At 40.4% G+C, this 23,063-nt stretch overlaps 1 protein-coding gene across 2 annotated transcripts in view; it reads right to left on the reverse strand.

The window, feature by feature from the left end:
* Nucleotides 1-23,063, reverse strand: part of LOC131054616 (uncharacterized) — a 246,999-nt gene that overhangs the window by 163,101 nt on the left and 60,835 nt on the right. For both annotated transcript variants that reach the window (XM_057989172.2, XM_057989164.2), the window contains one exon: nucleotides 20,670-20,751. In XM_057989172.2, the coding sequence (XP_057845155.2) occupies nucleotides 20,670-20,751 (82 nt within the window). The remainder of the gene's footprint in view (nucleotides 1-20,669; nucleotides 20,752-23,063) is intronic.

The following is a 23,063-nucleotide window of genomic DNA, read 5'->3' on the forward strand; positions in this document are numbered from 1 at the left end:
CCAAAATAAGCATAACGAGTGGTTAGATCCACAGGTTCCCCTTTGTAAACAAAACTAAACCTAGAAAGAGCACCCTCCATTGTGTTGAAGACCATGACCTAAGTTTTGTTAAGGTTAACCACAAGTTTACAAAGATCAAAAAACTTAAAAAGTGCATGAAGTTGCTAAAGGGTAAAGGAAGGAAAATCGTTTAGACCAGTAAATGCAAGGCCAAGATTAATATGCTCTAATAACAACAAATATGATCTGGTAAGGATAAAAACAGAAATCTTTAAGGTGACTAGATCTAGCGGGTTACGATCGCCATGTCCCAATACCAATGATACAACCACAATGAAGCAAAAGATAATGAGAGAGGAAATACAAAATATTGTCATAACAATAAATATTGTACTCATTTGTATCACATATTTACAAATTACAATGGCTATACAATGAATCTCATAGAGGAAATGAGCTTCTAAGATAACAAAGTACATAAAAATATGCATAATAGCCTTACACTCAAAAAATCTGCAATTAACCTTGAGTATTTTCAACTCATTGCATTTGTTATGCCATATCTCAAGTTTTCAAAATACAAGACCAAAAATTACGAAACAAAGCCAAACCAAACATTGTTGGTGTCAATTTCTTTGATGATTCAAAAAATTCTCTCTATTTTTATATAGTTTTGCCTCATGCTTACATTTAGAATGAAAGATATAGAGCAAAAGCAGACCAAACATTTTTGAGTTAGGGTATTTTAAATTTTGTTTAGGTTTTACTTCAAATAAATTTACTTTTGAAGTTAAATTGCTAAATGGGTTTTTTCTTTTAATTTATAACCTAATGAGGAATTAGGTAAAAAATCATAGGGCTGCTCCAAAATAGTATGCCATAATTCATGACAAAACTGAAAAGCACACAGAAAATACTGAGAGTGGGGGGGTGAATGAGTATTTTAAAAACTTTTAAAAACATAAAACTTCATAAAGCATAGAGAGAGCAAACATCAAGACACAAACACCAAGTGGAAAACCCTTTCGGTAAAAAACCATGGCTTACAAAGCTTTCATTAACAAATGGTAACCAACCCAAATTACAGAAGTGAGCACCAACTCACTGAAAGCACCAACTCTACTTGAAGCACTGACTTCAAACTACTGAAGCTCGCACTCCAATCCTTTTTATACTCGAAGAAATACTGAAACTTATAAAAGATCTTCAAAAATTAACATATCCACGTTGTAGCACACCTAAGAATTCTCTGAACACAAACTCCAAACTCTTCTTATTTCAATACAACAGCTAAACAAAATTCTCTTTGTTCCAATCAACTTGACAAAAATGACTCTGCGCCGAATGAATAGACAATACATATAAGGATCTGGAAGTGGAGTTACAACAATCCAAAATTACACAACAACTTGAATGTAATATCAATATAGTTCAGGCTCACAGATATCCCCATGTATTAAGGAAATGACTTGGTCCATACACTGCAAGTTGGGTCGAACCCTCTGGATATGATTTTCACGATATATCCGTTTTCTAAGAATTAACCACTGCTTCATCCATTTAATGTAGCTACCACACAAAATGTAATTCAAACCCACTCTCCATAAAAACGATAGTCTACAAATAGACTTCTACCTGTTTTTAGCAAACCCAAAGTTCTTTCAACAACGTGTCCATTGAGACACCCAAATTTGAAGCCCACGATCTCTACATGAAAGACGTTTTTTAGAAAAAGACAACACAACCTGTCTATCATATTCTGCAAAATGTAACACGATTTTTGTCTTAAATCTGTGTTTAAAACACAACCTCCACTTCGTCCTCATCCCACGATACACTTAGCAGCCCAGAATAAAGTGCGATGCCAAGAGACTCACCGTTTCATACCAACTCCCACTTGCATCAATCTCCAATTAAAAAGTTATACCACCATTGTCAGATACATTCTAATGCCCAATAATTGCAAAAAGGATTAACGCAGCACACACACCAAAACAATCATCGATACTTCATAAAGAAAATGGTTGAAGGAGTATCGATGCCTCCAGAATAATGAACGTGTGTTTTAATGTAGAAAACAGAAACAGCTGACACAAATAATGAGCCACCCCACTCACAATGGAAGTCGCACTAAGAAAAGACTTTGTTTCCAAAAAAAATGCCAAGCCAATACATGGAGTTTCTATGATGGAAGAATTCAAAACTTAGCCATCACACACACTTGTAGTCACCTTCCTTCTATTTCAGGTGTAAACATAAAGACAGTGACCAAATTAAGCTCATACCAGACAGAACATTTAGCTATTTATTTCTGAAACAAGTGTTGTGTAGGGTCATTGTTTAACAAGGTGATTGAAGATTATATTTCCCAGCCAAAACTGAATGCAATCTGAAATCATATGAAACAAATTGAATACACCTAATGACATGTCAATTTGACTTGGCACAAAGAAGGATGAAGTGCACACACAGCCAGCTCATCCAAACAACCAGATAGCTCAGCCAAACAAGCAAGTAGCTCAAGCAAGTAGGCAAGTAGCTCAAGTAGCTCAACTGAATAGTTGATAAATATCTAATGAATAATCAGCAACTTGACAAGCACTCAAACAACCTTGAATGTCATCCTTTGACATCAATTACAAAATATGCAACAAGAACAACCTACTATTTTAGGGGATGCCATTTATTTTTTCAAATAAACCCTCAAGTGAAAGTTAAAAATATTGTTTAGTCCTATGCAATTTTTTATAACCAACATTTTTATAATGTTTGAAGTCTATTTTTATTTATACACACTATGTTTGACATGAAATAACAAATAGTGTTAATTTCTCCACTTTTAGAAACAGTACAGTGTTTTTTAGTTACTGACAGCTGAGTATTCCCATGTTAACCCTAGTAATTGAACTCCATTTATTCTTTAATGACATCATGTCAATGCTGTGCAAAATATATGTAGGACGTTTAAGCACATGTGGCTAAGTAAAACATTTAATAGACTACACTTATCACCATTCCACATGACTCTATTCAATTAAAAATACCAGCCTATTGTGGCTATGCCCCATCAACTCCTCTCGGGTGATATTAAAAATCATGATCATCAAAGTTCAACATCTATTTACTAGTTTCCATTGAAACCATTCTGAAAAATGCACTTCAAAAATATATGAAATAAAATCAATGGAGTAATTTGTGAAATATATGCTAGGAGATGAGCACTACATATCACAACCTGTGCCACCTTAATAACTCAAGGGAAAAAAATAATCTGAACCAGGGACAGTCACAGTCAAAAAACTTACAAAATCATTTTCTACTTGTTCAACAAGGGGTCTTGATTTATATTGAGAAGCACCAGGTATTGAAAATCATATGAGACACCAACAACAAGACTCTTAACAACAAACAACATAATAATAAGAAATCCATTGACATGTTAAGGATTAAAATGTCAATCAAGCTATTTCAACAACCAAGAACAATCCAAAGGACTTTCTCTGCTATTTAAAAATACCATAGTTCCACGGGGTTTGGGGACGTTTCCTTGGGGGGACGGGGAAACGTGTTTCGGGGATAAGGGGTACTTGGGACCTAAGTTTGGAAATGCCAGGGGGGTGGCGGGTGTTGCGGGGAATAATCATTATGTTATGTTGTTATATAATGTTTATGTTGTCGTCGGTAATAATGAGTTACGACGGTCAGTTAGTTAGCCGACGGGTAGGTAGTTGGAGTCGCAACGGTTGTGTCGTACCCCTTCAGGTATTATATATTGTGTACCTTTTCTTCGAAGTAGGATCATGATACTCATGTCAGATATAATGTTATAAGCACTTGATGTACATGGACTGTTGAATTAATATAGAGGCTGGTTATTTAATATATTTCCATTATGTTCTGTGCATTTACCTTCTGCATTTAACCGTTTACCCGAGAGAGCAAACATTTGGCGTCGTTGCCTAGACGAACTCGGGAATGGAAGACACGGATGGCGCATAGACACAATGGGCCTACTCGTTGGTGAAGTAAACCCGGAGGCCGACGACGCGCGGACAGAACTTTACACAGGAGAAGACACGACAATGCGAGAATTTTCAATTTTGCTCCAGGTAGCCATTCAGACCTACGTCCGACGAGAGGCGGCGGAGGCAGAAATCCCACCAAGTGTCGTGTGGACAGCGCTGGAGGATAGCCCGGCAGTAAACCGGTTGATGAACCACCTCCCCCGGTTGCTTGCACAGGCATCGTTGGCACAACAGGCCCGCCTGGAGGAGATTGCCCAAGAAGAGCGACGACAACAAATCCTGCAACGCTACAAAGAGAACAGTCGACGAGAAACAGAACAAGATGGCGCCAGGCCAGGAGGAAATTGAACCTTGTAATAATCCCGACACACTGCTGATATAAATTGTGGCAAAAAGGCAAAATAAAAATAAAAATAATAAAAGTTTTTTTGTGTACATGGCGTGTGTTTGCTGTGTATGGAAGTGACTTATGCCCAATAGACTAAATAAGGACAAAAAATAACAAGATACAAAGTGACAAATGGGAAGTGGCACAAACCGCGTTGAATCTCAGACAGCAGATAGAACGAAGGCGTAGGCTAAGGCAGCTTGCCAAGGGACGACTGGCCGACGGGTTGCCCGAAGGGAACCCAGGAGGTGTCACGGAGGTTGCGGAGGCAGAGATAGACGGAGAGAACTACACTGTCTACACTGTTGTAGGGCTGCCAGAAGGAGTCACGGAGGGTGCCGAAGGAGAACTCTACAGTTCGCCAGAATACCACCGTAGGGAAGGCGAAGTCTAAACCTGATCGACGCTACCGAAGACTTGCTAAAGAATTTGTCCATTTCAGAGGACAACCGGAGGGAGACAACGAAAGGTGACGGTACGACCGAAGGTGCCGAGGGAGCACAAGGGTACCGTACGGGAGGCAATTTGTTTGGTTCGGTGTCAGCAACTTTTTTCGGAGGACCCACGAGTGGAGGTTCAGTTGCAGGAGGCAGAGGATCACCAGGTACAAGCACACAAGGAATTAGAGGAGCGAGACCCACCGGAGGGATGGCGAGTAAACAAAAATTGCCAAAGTTCACAGGGGAGGGCAAGGAAGACCCCTTACGGCACTGCCATACATGTGAAACCATTTGGTCCGCCAACGGAGTAACAGACCAGGATGACTGGGTACAGCAGTTCCCAGCCACGTTACGAGGAGTTGCCATAGATTGGTACTCCGATGTGGACAAGCAAAAAGTGGCCACGTGGGCCAATCTACAGAAGGAATTCACGGGAGAGTTTCGGTTGCTCCGTGATGACAATGAAATTGTAACGGAGATATACAGTACCAAACAAGGTACCAGGGAGACAGTACGGGCATACAGTCGAAGGCTGAAAGAACTCTTGGGTAAAATGGAAAGCCAACCCGCAGATGGATTGAAGAAACGATGGTTCGTTGAAGGGTTGAAATCCTCCCTACGGAGGAAGATGAAAATTGTACCCCCGACTTCATATGACGACGCTTATAATAGGGCGATGGACCTGGAGAGCGAACACAAAACATCAAAGAAGAAGAAAAGTAATAAATCCTCATCCGAGGACGATGACTCTTCACAAGAAAGCAGTAGCGACGACGAGGCTAGCAAACGGGTGCAAGCGCTCCAGAAAGACATGGAGCGAATGAGAAAGGAATTCAAAATAATGAGAAGCACTGGTCGGAACGAAGGGGACATATGGTGCACTGAGTGCAAAGAGGAAGGGCACACAAAGGGTACTTGCCAAAAGAAGGCATTCTGCGAGATTTGCCAAGTGATGGGACACTCCGCCAAGGAGTGCCCATACAACATGAAAACCCGAAGTACGCAAATGAACCAGGTGTTGTTCACGGAGCAGGCCACAACATCCGCACCAGTGGGTACCGGCCAACATACTAACACAACGACATCATCTGGAGGATACCGGGACAACAGACGCGGCGGCAGAAGGAATAGCAACAATAACAATAACGGAAGCCGTATCCAGTATGACGCCAAGGGCCGGCCAATTATCCAATGTAGGGCCTGTAATCAGTGGGGGCACTTCGCCCGTGATTGCACGAAGGAAGCCACCCCTCAGCACCTCTGCCGTTGGTGTGGGCCAGGCGACCATGAGGACGCAAATTGCCCGCAGGCGGGGGTTAATCTCCTCAACATTGAGAAGGCTGAGAAGAATGGTGAGAAAGAAGTACTGGCGATCACCCGTGCCCAGACGAAAAAAGCCACTTATCCCGACCTCCGTACGGAGAAGGAGAGATTACGGGAGGCAAAGGCCAATATTGAATGTGAGATCATGACCGAACGACTGGACAACAAGGTGGCGAGTACATCATCTCGTACAGAAGCGGAAAATAACATCATTGGGCAAATCTTGCAGATAGAGGTGCCGATAAAGGTAAAAGACCTTCTAGACTCTATGCCACAATTGAGGACTGCCATCCTCACCAATATGCAAAGCACCGCATCGTCGAGTGCACCACAAGTACGAGTTCCCGCCACCGCGTCGTTGAGTGCACCACAGGTAGGGGTTCTGTTGACGTGTATTTTGTACACAATCATACACAGAATAAAATACCGACAGGCATCTTATCCTCTCTTGAGAAAATAGTCTCTAACTGCTGAAGATTCGCGTAAAGGATCAGTTAGGTGGACTCCAAGGTTCTTTTAGTGGGGTCTCCACGTGTGGACAAGCTTTTTTAGTGGTATGATGTGATTTGCTGTTTCCTCCAAGGCGTCTTACGGATTCCAAAAGCTCGAAGATTTTACTAAACTAAAAAGGAACTTTCAAAAAAGGCAAAAGGACAGGGTTTAAGGAAGTCTAATCTAGCCTAACCCTATGAACGACTTAGCATGAATGAGATTTGGCAAGACTCAACCAACTTCAATTTTGCCATAAGATAACAACTCAATTGAAATTAGTGCGATCTTCTAAGGTAATAATGGTGTTCAATGCATCAAAGACCAAGGACACTACCACGAAGGTACATATCCTAGATACGAAAATGCTTGAAGGTTAAGGACTCAAAATGTTTTCCAGTCGACCACGCAAGGCGTTCCTACAATCAGCAAGAAGCTAGTGGTTTGGATTGCGAATCCCACCAAATATCAAATCTCACACTTAGCCTTTCAAATTAACAAACTACTTTGATTGAGCGTGATTCAAGTACATCCAACAACCATGAAGATAACTTAAGAAATTTGCAACAAAACACCATAACTTCAATATTTTATTGATTTCCAAGTCATCATATACAACAATTGCTTGAATTTCTCTCTTCAAGACTCAATCTTGCTACAAAATAAAAATTGCTTCTAACTCTAATCTCTCTATTACATCAACTATTATCTCTTACACTATTCACTATTATTCTATTACCAAATGAAATGAAAAATGGGGGTATAAATAGCATCCCCAGTTACAATGAAAGGTCCAGATTGAAAGTAAATCAACGGACAAGATCATGACACCTAAACCCTAATTAGGGTTTGTTACAAATGACCTCCTTTTTACTGAACAACATTAAATACATAGCCAAATATTAAATTTGGCACAAAAATCTAGGAGGTATCAACCAATGAGAAATAAGATGTCATGTCATCTGTAACAACCTTTCATCTAGAATCTTATTCCCTTTCCAATTCTCTTTCTTAGCATATGCAATGAATTTTGTCACGATTCCTTCGATTTCTGTGCTTGGAATCTCAGGAAGATTCTTGATACTCTCTTCTAAGTGGATGACCTGATCAAATGCATCTAGAAGAGCTGTGTCCCAAGTAGGTTCAAGTTCCTTTGTTCTATCAATCAGGAGCATGGTGGCATACATCTGATCATATTGCTCATCTGTAACATCTGCGTCCTTGCGAAAGATGATCTTGATTCTATCCTCAAATTCTTGTAAATCCACATCTGTCTCGACCTCGATCCTTCTGCCAAGAATGGTACGAAGTACCTCAAATACTCTGTCCTGGATCGGATTGATCACCTCCTCAACTTGACCACATCTAACACTGATGTCCTCGAAGAGAACACTCTTTATATGGAGTAAGGTTGACCACTGAAACAAATTGTGAGAATCACCTTCTAAGATCCTCTCTTGTGCTAAAATTCTTCTGGATGTGTGTCTTATAACTTTCAAGACAGGGATGACAACGTCCTTGGTATGGGCAAATGCAGCTACTGTTGCCATCAATCTGTGGATAATCTCAAGAACTTGGATAGCTTGATGGGTGATCTTCGACATCCTTGTAACAAACTCAATGGCCACCGTGTGAGATCTATCCATCCAACCACATGTACGCTGGACCAGGTTCCTGAATCTTTCTGCTTCATTGATTGATTGAAGGGGCAATGCCTGCAATGGTGATCTAACTGGATCCTGACGTCCCAAAGGTTCATTGATGTGACTGAAATATGTCCTCCATGCACCGACCTCTCTCTCAAGCTTTCTATTCTTTTCTACTTCTTCTCTAAGCTTGTCCTTCAATGCCTCAAATGTGTCGGTGGCATCATCTAAAGTTTGCTCTGCTGTGGACGGTCCTAACTCAATAGTCTGTATATGATAGTCTTCTGCTAGGATTTCATCCTCATATTTGTCTGCTGCCGGTGTAGCTATCTGCAGTTTTCTAGATCCAGTCTCATCTCGAATCATCTTGGACATCTTTGTAGCCTTCTTCTTTTCTGTTGTCATATGTGAACGTCCCACGAGGCTCTCCAAATCAATTGCACTGTCCTCGTCCTCAATTACGATCACCTTAGTCAATCTTTCCTTCAACCAATCTGGGATATTCGATCTTGTCTCTTGAACTTGAATTTCTTTATGTACTATTTCTTCTTGTCTGGGAGGAGATGTTACTTCATTATCATTATCTAAATCATAGTCTTGGAGAGATCCATCTGACGAAACATGTTGTGCCTGTCCTTCCTCCTGTCTGTCATTCTATACCATCGATTCCATGGATTCTTCCACTCGAACTGTTCTATCCTCTGGTCTGGAAGAAGTACCTGGTGTTTGATCTTTGTTGGCACCTTGCTTTTCTTGGAAGACTCTTTCTTTTCTGATCTTTCCTTTCTCTTCGAACCTCTCGAATGGAGATTGCCCTCACTGGCACATCGAAGGTTACCTTCACCTGAATTCCTAGGATTAGGATTGCCTTCACTAACACTGGCTCCACCTTCGGCTGGTTTCTCTTCCGAAGTAAAAGACATGGCTATGCCCTGTTCTCTCAACTTCTGATGCTGAACGTCTACCCATCTGCGAGTACAAGACAAGACTGGTGCCATCAAATCATCTAAATCCACGGCCTCGGGCTCATTCCAATTCAAACTTATTGTTTTGCTTTCTCTATCATATGAAGATTGGATGTGCCTGTCGTTGTCCTGAGCTTGGTCGGCTACTCTGTAAATCTTACATTTCCTGATGAAATCCAAAGGCAATCTAGAATGTATCTTTCGTTTCACTTCGAGATCATCTAGGAGATTCATCATAAAATCTTCAATTTGGTGCTCATGTCTAAATCTTCTACCGACCGTCTCCTCTAAATGTCCATGTGGATCAAAACTATTCCTCCAAGCAAAAGATGAAAAAGGATACAAGGCTAACTCCTTCTCTGCGTCATCCATGGCTAATACATTGGGACATACCTCAACTGAATTACCCAAAATAATAGGTACCTGAACTCCATTCTGATGTCTGTGTCTGAATGCCTTCACATATGCTGCCAACTGCCTTGTTACTTCAAGTAACACAATTCTGTCTGTCGGGTACCTCGGCAACATGTATGGAGGTAAAGGACATCCATGCACTCTAATGTAAGTGAACTTGGGAAACTGAATGAACCAAGCACCGTACCTCTTGATGAATTCCTGGGCATCCTGAGATAATCTGTTGTGAATCCCTCCTTGCAACGTCCTTGTGATGTTCATCGTGAAAGTATCATTGACTAATTTGTAGTTCTTCCCTGGTGGGTGATGCAAGTAGGTATAGGATTCACAAGCTCTGACCTCGCCGGGTCCTCTTCCAATCACTCCTCTGTGAGGTAGTCCTGCGTATTCAACACTCCTGATTAAGGCATAGATGACGTATGAACTCATGTGGAAGGACTTAGTAGCCCTGAGTCTTCTCAACTGTACGTCTAAGCAATGGCTAATTATCCTAGCCCAATGTATTGTACCCTTTCCTTGAACAATCACCTGGATGAAGTAAAACATCCATTTCTCAAAATAGAAGGCATGAGGTGCTCCTGTAACTCTGTTGAGCATGGTAATCAAATCTCTGTACTCCTCCTGGAAATCAATCCTGTGTGGTGTGTTCAGTACTTTGCTCAGACGGGGACGACTCTTAAGTAGCCAGTTCTTGTTGATTATGCTTAGGCAAGCATCTGGATCATCATCGTACACTGATCTGGCTCCTTCAATGCTCTTGTATATCATGTCCCTGTGCTCTGGAAGATGGAAGGCTTCACTTATGGCTTCCTCTGAAAGGTACGCCAAAGTGCTTCCCTAATTGGACACAATTGTCCTGGACTGTGGATTGTAATGACGGGCACACTCGATCATCAACTCGTGGCACTGAATAGCTGGAGGAAAACCGGCCGCCTTGATGATGCCACTCTCTATTATTCTTCGGGCGACAGGTGATGGCTTGCCGATGTAAGGGACCTCCCGGAACTTCTTCGTGCTAAAGTTCCCCAAGTTTGTATCTCCAATGTTGCTCCACTTGGACACGATCTTGGTCTCCACTTCTTCGGTCTTCTGATCTTCTTTCATGAGAGCCGAGCGACTGGTGGATGCTCCCGCCTTTGGGGTCGCCATACCTACACAACATTTCATTATAAGAAATAGATTTTGCAATAAATAACGTAAATAAGAGAGATAAATTTTAGGAAACCTCATGATAAGTCTCTAGAGTTATCATTTCCTAAAATACAACGATTGAGCCAAGAGATTTAAAATTCAAAATTTCAAAATTTGAAATATGACGATGAATGAATAAAGCAATAATAATAAATCGCCATACCTCGATAGAGAGCTAACTCTAGAATGCAAAAACAAAATTCGCCTAGGCAAAATTTGAGGTATAAAGTAATCTTCAATACGATCTCCTAAAAATTGACTTCGCCACCTCTGGAGAGAACGTGATCTTCAATTATCGCCTTGGACGTGGTCTCAAATAGATCTTTCAAGTTCGCACTTTGGCGTGGTCTTCAAATGGATCTTCAAATTCGCCTTGGTGTGGTCTCCAAATTCGCACCACCCTTGGTCTTCAACGTAATTCGCACTCTATACTTGATGATATACTTCGCATCACCTTTGGTTTGGATTCGCACCACCCTTTGATAACTAAGCGCGCCACCCTTGGATGAATGAAACTCGCACCACCTTTGAACACACTTCGCACTATATTCGCCTCTTCTCAATTCGCATGAAGAAAAGTAAAATAATGATGTAGAAATGATAGTTTTTACCCCCCTTTATATAGCGCTCTCATCCTTCACCCCTTTGGCCGACTTGATAAAAATAAAACCATTTTTTAAATGATTTGCAATGAAATAACAAGGCCGACTTGCCTAATTGAGCGCTCAAATCGATTTTTTATTAATTAAATAATTAATTATTAATGCCTTGCGTTTTTTTAATTTGCAAATTTCGATTCCAATAAAGGCAAAATAATTAATAAATGTTTAACGCCATATTAAATGCTAAATAAATAAGATTTTCAAATTTTAAATCGATTTAGCATTTAAGGAAATTTGAATTGTTTAATTTGGCGCCAAAAATATGAAAATAAAGGGACGTACCTCATCGCTCTGGTCCCTTGGAGAGGGACAGGAGCGATCCATGATTTTGGTCTTGATTCTTGCGTTTTCAACGTTCAACTCCTTCATTTCCACGTTCCAAATCGATCATCTGGTGGTCCTTCGAATTTGAATTCCTTTCCTGTGCGAGCAAGTGCATCTCATGACCATTATCGCCCTGGTCCCTTGGAGAGGGACAGGAGCGATCCTAAGGTTTTTGCTTGAAATTCTCCATTTTGATACGATCCTTTCCTTGTATCATCTTCCAAATGCCATTTAAAACCTTGTGCGTCCTTGTCTTAACGTGATTTTCAAAGAATATCATGTGTTTTGCCTAACATCGCCCTTGTCCCTTGGAGAGGGACAGGAGCGATCTTCATGTCTTCACGTTCATCTTGTATCTTTGACCTTCGAACTTCCATTGTAGGGCGAACAACACCTATACTCGTGTCCTTTGCGCTTATTTCCATTTGTCTTCATTATGTGTTTGGACGCATCAAAGGGATCATCGCCCTTGTCCCTTGGAGAGGGACAGGAGCGATCCATGATTTCTCCTTGATCTTGGCGACTTTAAACTTCGATCTCCTTTGCAACGTCTTTCCGACGATGTCCCTTACCTTGCTTATCCTCGCCTGGCTTTGGTCTTGAAGGAACGTGAGTGTTATTAATAGCATCGCCTTGGTCCTTGTCCAAAGGACAGGAGCGATATGGGGCTTTTACATTATTTGGCGATGTTTGGACGTTCAAACCCTTGCGAATTATCTTCAAACGATGCCTTGGAGCATATGTTATCTTAGGGCGTCTTGACTTAGCTTGATCTTGAAGCAAAACAAGGAATCCAAAGCAAATCGCCCTGGTCCCTTGGAGAGGGACAGGAGCGATATGGTCCCTAGGTCCATTTTGGTGATTATTTAACGTTTGAAATCTTCATGCATCACCTTTCTACCTTTCCGTGGACCCTCTAAGACTTTGCGAAATCTTGTCCTTACGTAAATCTTGCTCAAAAATAATCAATACATCTAACATCGCCCTGGTCCCTTCCTGAGGGACAGGAGCGATCTAGGTCTTATGGTGTCAATTTCTTCATTTTAACGTCCTTTGAGTGTTTGCGCATGATGAAGATGCCTTGAAATGTCCCTCGCCACCTTGTCTTGACTTGTGTCGACCTTGAACTTTGGAGGAACGACCTTGAATTTGCGTAGGAAGTATTATCGTCATTGTATCGCCCTAGTCCCTTGGAGAGGGACAGGAGCGATCCTTCCCCTTGTGGCCTTCATCTCACTTTGCCCGGTTCCAAGTTTATATTCAACAGACTCGTCCTTCTTCACTCTATTCGTTCATGCCTTGACATCGTTTGTAACCTTGCAAGAAAAGCAATTATATCAAAAATCGCTCTGGTCCCTTCCTGAGGGACAGGAGCGAACTAGGCATTCAACACTGTTATGGACGTCTAAAAAATCTTCAATTTATATTCAATGCGTTCATCTCATGTTTTCCCTTGTTTTTGAACGTAAACTTGCCTTGACCCTTGTCTGGATTTTGCAAAATGAAGGAAATCGCTCAGGTCCCTGGGAGAGGGACGTGAGCCACAAGGTACCTCGCCCTGGTCCCTTGGAGAGGGACAGGAGCGATTTAGTCAATATAGGTCATTCTCCTTCGTTTCTGCATATCAAATTATATTCATTTGGCAAAGCATCCTCCCTTGGACGTCCTCAACTCATTAAGTTTTCAAAATCTTGCAAGGACAAGGCGAAATTTGAATTGTAGCTCCGGTCCTTCACTGAGGGACAGGAGCGATTTTGCTCCTGGAGGGATTTCTGTGCTCATAAAAATCTTCAATTTATATTCAATGGAAAGATCTTGTCGTTCTCCATCACTTCAAATGTAAAATTTGTCTGGACTCTGCAAGGACGATGAGGTATTTGAAAATGAGCTCCCGTCCTTCACTGAGGGACAGGAGCGATTTTGCTCCTACAGGCCAAAATAACAAGATTTTACACATTTTAACACTTCACGAGGCGAAAACAAATCAATTCCAATGCCCAGGATCAAAATTCAAAAAAGTCAAAATTTGGTCAAAATATTCAATCGGACAAAAATTCACATTGACGGTCAACACTTAGACAAATTTAAGCTCTGCATGAACATTCCAATTGAAAATTAGACCATTTTGGCGAATTCATTGCATTCAAAATTTGCATTCTAGAAAAGAAGCTCAAAAGCTCTCAAAAAACGACTGGATTTTGGCTTGAAAAAGGCAAAATTTAAAACCCTAAGGCTTGGCCCTAAATCCAGACAACCAACTAACAAAACCCTAAAAACGAAAGCAAAAGCGAGCGAAAAACAAGCAAAAAGAGGGGGTCCCCATTTGCGATGGGGCGATGTGTGAAATGGTCACAACAGGTTCCCGCCACCGCATCGTTGAGTGCACCACAGGTGGAGGTTTCCGTCAGCCCTTCAACTGACCCAATGTTACTAGCCTTGAGTAGTGGTAGACACCCAGCTGTGGTAGAAATGGGTATCCATGGGACCATTCTGAAGGACACCATTGTGGACGGGGGATCTAGGGTGAATGTACTACCAGAAGAAACATGGAAGCGGCTGGGGAAGCCCACCCTGTGGCCACCCACATTCAACCTGGTGGGAGCGGACCAACACGGCATTAAGCCACTCGGCCTGTTGATGGCCCAGCAAGTGACAATTGATACGCAACCGTTCTTGTTAGATTTCGTGGTTATTCCCTCGAAGAAGAAAGGCTATGACGCCATCCTGGGGAGAGCGTGGTTGATCAACGCGAGGGTAAACCACAGCTGGAAGAAAAATACACTTTCCATGGAGAAGGGAGGGTGGAAATATACCATTGACCTACACACCCAAGATGTCGGCGAAGAGCTCGCCTCCTCAGACTCGGACTCAGAGGACTCTAATAAAGGGGAAGGGGGTCCCAATGAAAGCAAGGGCAAGAACGCGATGGAGCCGAACAGTGAAGGGGTGCTCGAATTGAAGGGATGTTCTGAAGATGAGGTATGCTCACTTAACGGGCTCTTACACTGGCAAATTGAGGATTACGAAATGTTCCAAAGCTATAGGCTCGAAGTAGAGGAACCAGAGCAACCAACAAAGGTGTACTTGCCGGAATACAAAGAATATTGGAAGGGAGACGCCCCAAACCCTGGCGACGTAGATAATCTGAAGAGTGTTGGCAATGATTGGAACCCTGTGTGGAAGACCGCAGTCTTCAAAATCTTTATTATTCTTCTTCTTCTTATGTATGGGAAGGAGACTGTGGTCCCTGTAGAATTTGTGGTTCCAGGTCTTCGGATGGCCATGGAAAATAAACTTGCCACCAATAGGCCCAAATTGAAACCCTACCACGCGAAGCGCGCAGGGGACTCGAGAGGCCGGACAGACACCCGAGAGCCCGGAGGGGGACCCGAGAGGATGGAGGGGGACTCGAGAGGCCAGGCAGGTGACTCAAGAGGCACAGGACCACAGCAGGCGACTCTCGGGCGAGGAAAACCTAGAAGGATGAAGGGCAATCCCAGAGACAGGGGACCCGAGCAAACGACTCTCTAAGACAACTAAATTAGGAGATGAAAAAAAAAAAGTACAGTCGTATGACAGGCGACTGTACGGTCAAAAAAATTATATATATTAAAAAAAAAAAAAAGAGGGTAACACCGACGGTGACCACCGTGCGGTGGGCCACCGGCAGCGACCACCGTGCGGTGGTAACACCGGCGGTGACCACCGTGCGGTGGGCCACCGGCGGTGGTAACACCGACGGCGACCACTGTGCGGTGGTAACACCGACGGTGACAACCGTGCGGTGGCACCTGCAACTACAAAGCCCGCACAGCCTCGCGCAACGCCAAAAACGCACGCAAAGATTAAGACGCACAACCACGTAGCCGCTCCGTCGTCAGTGGTCCGCCATACGGTGGAGGGGTGCAGGCCACACGAGAAGGTGGCCGCACGATAGGGAAGGTGGCCGCACGATCGAAGGTGCCAATGTTGTTGTTGACCGTACAGGGAGGTTGTATGGCCGGGGTGCCATCAGGGACATTACAGTGCCAAAAAAAAAAACAAAAAAAAACACGACGACGACCAGAGTTAAAATGATTCGCTGGAGTTTGAAGCCAGGACACTGGAAATTCAGAGTGGAAAAGAAGGGTTTTTGGCATCTTAAAATATCACTGAAATGTTGTGCGCCATGGACTTTCGTATGGTTCTGAGGGTTGTAAAATGGTGTTGGTGTTGGCGCTACCCCTCGACCCCACTGGGGGCGTTGCCCCTAGACCCCCAGTTTATTTTGAGCTACAGAAGACCACGGGAAGTGTTGTGGTTTTCCGTATTGTGAGAAAGAAGCCTGTAGCTAAGCATTGGCGGGGAAGCCACAAGCCGTAGAGGGAGACAGATTTGGAGGTTGGGAACAAACAGAGTTTGAGGGAAGGCATTGCAGGTCCGTGCCGTTGTATGACACCAGGGAGTTATTCAGTTCAGTTTTTGGCCTTTGGGGAATGTGATGGAGGATTTGAGGTGTCTCCTAGCATTTGTGCCAGCGGATTGTGGCCACCTCCAGGCATGACTGGTACGCTTTGAGGAACTCGGAGTATGTCTCGGCTGGACGTGAGGTTGCCTTGGTGGATGCACAGAGGGCTCGGGAGGAGCTGACCACCAGGTTGGAGGCAATAGTCGCGTGAGACTTAGTTCAGCATACCCAAGAGTTGGATGTCGGGAGAGCAGCACGGGTGGCTATCGAGGCCAAATTGGCTAGGGAGACAGTATCATTTGAGTAGCAGTTGGTGGAAGCTGAGACTGAAAAACGTGTTTTGCAGACAAGTTTGGGTTAGGCACAGGAGGACTGTGATGGCAAAGGAAGCAATATTGGTGAATTCTGCACTTGAGCATCGGATGGTAGCAGAAAAGGGTTTTCAGGCGAGGACATAGCAAGTGTATAAGATCTGGGCCCGACTGGCGTCAGTAGTTCCTACCGTTCATCTCTATTTTGTATTAAGTCGTCGGAGACGACTTCTTTTCTTGGGGGGGATGATGTTGCCGGGAATAATCATTATGTTATGTTGTTATATTATGTTTATGTTGTCGTCGGTAATAATGAGTTACGGCGGTCAGTTAGTTAGCCGACGGGTAGGTAGTTGGAGTCGCGACGGTTGTGTCGTACCCCTTCGGGTATTATATATTGTGTACCTTTTCTTCGAAGTAGGATCATGATAGTCGTGTCAGATATAATGTTACAAGCACTTGATGTACATGGACTGTTGAATTAATAGAGGCTGGTTATTTAATATATTTCCATTATGTTCTGTGCATTTACCTTCTGCATTTAACCGTTTACACGAGAGGGCAAACAGCGGGGGGGCGGTGCTGACATAATACATTTAGTACTTGAAAATTTAGTTTTATAAATGTGTATATATATAACCGTATAAGGAATAAGTAAGCACATTGCAATGATTGCAATGAACTTTGAACAATAAGTTATAAGTAGAAACTAGAAAGATTGTGTTGGAGTATCTTAAAAGAATCTAACCCTAAAGATAGTAAAAGCGTAATTAACTTACCCCTATCATTTCAGCTCAAGGTATAGAAATAATAGCATAAATCTATTTCAATTTTGTCGTCATGGAAAACATCTTTATATGTGTAATGACCACTCTAGATGATCTTTTATTTTTTAACAAGCATAAGAACCATGCAAACTAAAACAATACTTACTCTGCTATTAAGTACTGATAACGATTACAAGCTGATACAAATGTTGGTACAAGGCAGCAAATTGAAAAGACACTTTCTAGATTGCCCAAATTGCATGAAACTAGCATCCAATAGAAAACAATAAATGACAATACCTTGAAAAGTGTCATGTCCCCTCCTTGATCGTTATTTATAATCTAAATGAAACAATTATTATTATAAACTAATACAATCAACAAATGATTATTTGAAATTATTAATATTTAATTATTTATTAAATATTATTACTTATTTACTATTTATTTAAATAATAATAATATTTTTGAAATATCCAAATCAAATAAAGTAATATAATAATATGAGATGACAATAAAAGAATACAACGAAGTAGTCAGATGGCCAATCATTAGAAAACCTATTATCATTGACTATCTACCCACACGATGGTTATCGGGTATGAGTTTAATATCAATAAAATAATGCAATGATAACATAATAATCATCGATAGTGAATTGAATTAGTTATAACAAATGCCAAGGTATGCGATTAAGACCCCTTAACCATCATCAATTAATTACTATTGCATACCAGTTACGAACTCTTGTGAAGAGATGCGATCTCTAGAAGAGATAGGTAGTAAAGAATAGACATCAATTGGGAACCGAGCCTTTCATGTCTGAATACAAGGTATATTAATGTATTCTTTCAGATTCGATTCAAAAAGGGTTTTTTATATTTTAGATCTTCAACCATTTTCGGATTTTTTTCTTGGAGAGCAGCAATCAACATGATCTTCCACACAAGAAAGAGTTGATAGGCAGAGACAATATCCACTAATTGCAAGAACCACCCAAGAAAGATGTGAAACAGCGATAGCCTATTACCGGCAATCACTAGATCCTCACCATTACAAGCCTCGTATTAAATAAGCGATCCGATCCAGTCGGTCAGCAATAGTAAAACTTGCATATACTTTAAAAGATTATATAGGGAATATTACATACTCTCAGTCAGTAGCAAATTCCATGTGCATATACGTAAAAATAATATCAGGAACAACAGTCGATATATAGCATACTTTAACAGTGAAGATTGCATTCATAATAAGGAGATATTCATATTGACTTTATTATCCAAGGCATTTGGATATAAATATAATCATTGCAGACCAAGAATAATTTCCATCATTCGTTACAAATGCATTAGATAGGAGGAGGAATCGATAAATTTTAAATCCTCTCCCAACATATGCTGTCAAAACCGCACTACCCTTATCATGGCGCAAGCAAAGGCGTTTCCAAAAATTGAATCTAGGGAAGTGTAGGTGTCGCAGATTATATAGCCGACTCCCCAACCTTGTGGACGTTTATATATATATATATCGTTTAACTTCAGTTGGGAAGGAAAAAAAAGGCAGTTCGGTCAAATGGAGAATAGCAGTCACCAATTTAATTGATAAGGAGGAGTCATGTCTTACTATTGATCGATTACCATTTCAATAAATAAATTTATAGATAATATAATAAGAATATTAAAGTATAAATATAATAGGAAGGATAATAAATTTCTTATAAAATTTAAAATGATATTCTTGTATTATCAATAGAAAATTATTATATGAAGAGAGTTAATGGTTTTGTGGACCATTAATAACTTATATAATAGATAATTAGTAAATACATAAATAATTAGTAATATAAGTTATTTCATTTACTTAATTATGTATATATTCAAATCATAACAAGGATAATAGACCTATATATAATAATGATGTAAACAAGATTTATTTTTGCTTGTTATACATACATATATACTTGAAATAATATTAATAAGATCATATTTATATATTATAAAAAATTATAAACATATATATGGAATAAAGAAGTTAATAAATAAATTGATTAATAAACTACTCTTACTATTATAAATTAAACATTATAATAAAATCTCTTTAGAATTGATGAATTTATATTTTATAATTCTCACATTGAGTTAAAATTGTTGACTCAAGACTAAACCAAGGCAAGTCACTAACGGGGACATTACAAAAAGGCAGCTGAAATGATCACTATAGGTCTGAAACACACATTTTGGTTTAAATCACTGTATACAACAATGCAGGTCTGATACAACTGGAAAATATGTTGCAGGTCTGATACAACTGGAAAATATGTTGCAGGTCTGAAACATCACCATTGTAGGTCCAAACAACCCTTAAAGCCTCCTAAAACTCACTCTATGCAACTATGTTCGCCTCCAAACAATGCCAAACAGCTTGAGATAGACTCAACCATACCAATCAGTATTAAAAAATTACAATTCAATTTGCAAGTCCCCTCCAAGGTTGAGGGACGTCTGGGAGTCTCGGGGACGTCTAGGAGTCCCCTTTGGCATTTCTAACACAAGAAACTTCTGGGAAATGTCCCCCTGGTGAGGAAACATCTCAGAGACAGTGGAAGAAACTTGGTGGCGGTGGAGGGACGTCCTCTAGGAGTCCCCGCGTCTCGGGGACGTCCCCGTCTCGGAAACGCCTACATTTTCAAGGGGGACGCATCCCCATGGAACACTAGAAAATACTGTCATGCAATTCATGGACAATTACAATCCAGATCATACTCATTTATCTATAATTAAACTCTTATAATTGAATTTGTATTTTCTTTAATGTATGATTTTTAAATAAACTGTTCACATAGTTTAGTCAAGCTTCTTGGCGCACTTCAGGTTTAACATGCTTCTGAAATGGTAGCATTGGTTTTATGATTTCATCATGTTGTACAAAATAAAACAGTTTCTAACTTTCTACAACACCAAATTGTTACTTGATTTGTTATAGGAAACACAGCAACATGGGAGTCAAATTATAGCTTCATCCCAAGTTGTATGAACAAGAACTTTGTGCAACAAAAGTTACAACGTCAACAATATGACCAAGAAATCGAATAATCAGACAAATGATTTAAGATGTTGCCTTTCACAAAAGTTTTCTTTGTTGATAACTCGGGCATACTTTCACAATTATTTTTTATGACATGGTAGCATATGAAAATTGGCCATGGTTCAGAAGTAATGAAACATAAACAACAATGTTTCCCCAAAACAAACTCAAAAAAGCACAAGGAGGTCCTTACCAGATCTTTAACAAAGATATTTAGACTAGCATGTGGGGTGTAATCACCATTCACCATTTGGGGGACTCGATCCACAAATATCCTGCATAAATGAAAATAACTGATGCATTTTACAAATGATAATAATAGATAAGTACTTGCAGAAGAACTGATGCCTTTTACAAATGACATTTTCTCTTCACTTCCAACTTGCCATGAAAATTGTATGAGAGCACTGTAGGAAATAATGCAGAAGGAAAACTGATAGTGAAGCTTACATGAATCCTCTAATAAAATGCAATAAATGCTTAAAATGCATGCAAGTTAAAGATAACTTAAATCCAGAATTATCTGCATAAATAACAAATTGACAATTTTGTTTTGGTCCAATGGGATGGTAAAGGCGGACTGTTACTATGATGATAACCAAGATGCAAATCTCATCTTAGAAAATACTGGGTGTGCTTCTTATAATTGAGTCTAAAACGTATAAAAGAAAATGTGATAACATGCCTAGCAAATAGGTCCCACTGTATCACATGCTGAGGTGATCCTTTAACTCTCACTGATCGATTTTTTGAGTAAGTGAATGTGGGAGAGAGCGCTCTGAAGCTTGTAATGTCCCCTACTAAGTTTAGGCCTGTTTTAACAAAAATTAATCTATTTCAATATACTAAAATTGATTGAGAGACTAATCATGAAGCCAGTCATTGATATTCTTCAATTTATTAGTTATTAACAAGTGCTTATTTATTTTACTCATTAGATGACTAATTTCATTATTCATAGTACTTAATATAGATATCAGACCCTGCTACTACTTCATTTTTAAGGGAGAAGGGTCTATGTATATTACCAAAGCACTTAGAGACCAAATACAATAGGTTTCCTCAAAGTTTATAGATCCAAGCCCTTAACTATCTTGGGTCTATACCCTTTAGGCTTATGGGTCGCTAATCCCCACCCTATCTTGGGACTTAACCTATTGCTTAGATTTAGACTGCCCCTCTTTGGATGTAATGTCCCCACTTTCCTAGTTGGTCAATCAAGATTAGAGATTCGCTTGTTAGCCATCTCTGCAGGTGAACTTCAATGGACAGGAGGTGAAGGAGATCCAGACTTAGCCATTTTTGACGTTGGATGATATATTAGATGGCTGCCTTATATTATAATGTTATGAAGTCACTTTATATTAAATTGGTAATATTTTATAAAAGTGACTTATAAAGGGGATTATAAAGTCAAAGGTTAAATTATATTATTATAAAGTTACTTTTTCAAGAAAAATAAACTTACTCCATAAAGCAACTTTGTTAAAAGGGGAGATAAAAGGTTAATGATGAATTATAAGTTATTTCCCCTTGCACGCCTACCTAGGCATCAATTAATAATATTTTAAAAGGGGCCATTTTTTAATGAGAAATAATCCCTCAAAGTGGGCGTAGGTTTTTGAAGGAGAAGATTCCAATGGAATCTTAGAATCTTTCTTAGGGCTGGCGCCAAGCTTGGGAAAAGCATTTAGCAACCCATGAAGATTCATTTTGGCATTGGATTGTTTATTTTCTTGGAATTATTTCTTCTTCAGCAGGTCTGCACGGCAAGGCGTCTGTCTGAGAGCAGATTGGAGACGAAAACCTCCATCTTTCAAGTGTTAGGACGTAGCCCCTCTCACCATTCAGCATATTGGCACACAAACAAACTTCATTGAGGGCCATTGAGGGCCAAAATCAGAAGTTTTATTGACTGAGATTGCATCTGCAGAGCTTTTACAGCAGGTTTGGACAATTTAGAGACCTGCACCAGTAAAAATAAGGGAGATTTGAGCAGGTTGTACCTTCTTCCAGCAGGCCGTACCATCCCTTTGGCACCTGGGAAACCAAATAAAATAAATAAGGAGATTTGAGGCTGCAATTTGTCACAAAATTCATTGTTAGCAATAAATAAGAGCAGATCCAGGGTTAATTCAAGGTTTTCAAGGTATATGTGGTCTATATCAGCAATAATTCAGGGAAATTCATTATTTCTGGAGGGCCACGCCTGGCAAGGAATTGGAAATCAGATTGGGTCCGGACAATTCTTCATTATTTGTTTTTGGTAATTCATATTAGGGTTAATAAGACATATTGGAGCTGTTGTCACATTGTGGAAGCTCTTCTTTCATCCTATTCATCAGTTCAGGCAAGCTTAGGACACCTGGTATACCAGTCTTGGCTCTGAATGCTATAAATTGTTCAATTCTTGAATTTAGTATTTGCTGCAATAAAAATCAGAATTCTGATATTTACTTTCAATCAATTATTAGTTTATGTTTTGCATTTGAATTTCATCATGCATTGTCAATCAAACAAGCAAAGACCCTAAAATGCAAAAAAATCATCAGAACTCTTCAAAAAACCAATTCAATGTATTCGCTGG

The sequence above is a fragment of the Cryptomeria japonica genome, chromosome 2, assembly GCF_030272615.1.
Source record: "Cryptomeria japonica chromosome 2, Sugi_1.0, whole genome shotgun sequence".
NCBI lineage: Eukaryota > Viridiplantae > Streptophyta > Pinopsida > Cupressales > Cupressaceae > Cryptomeria > Cryptomeria japonica.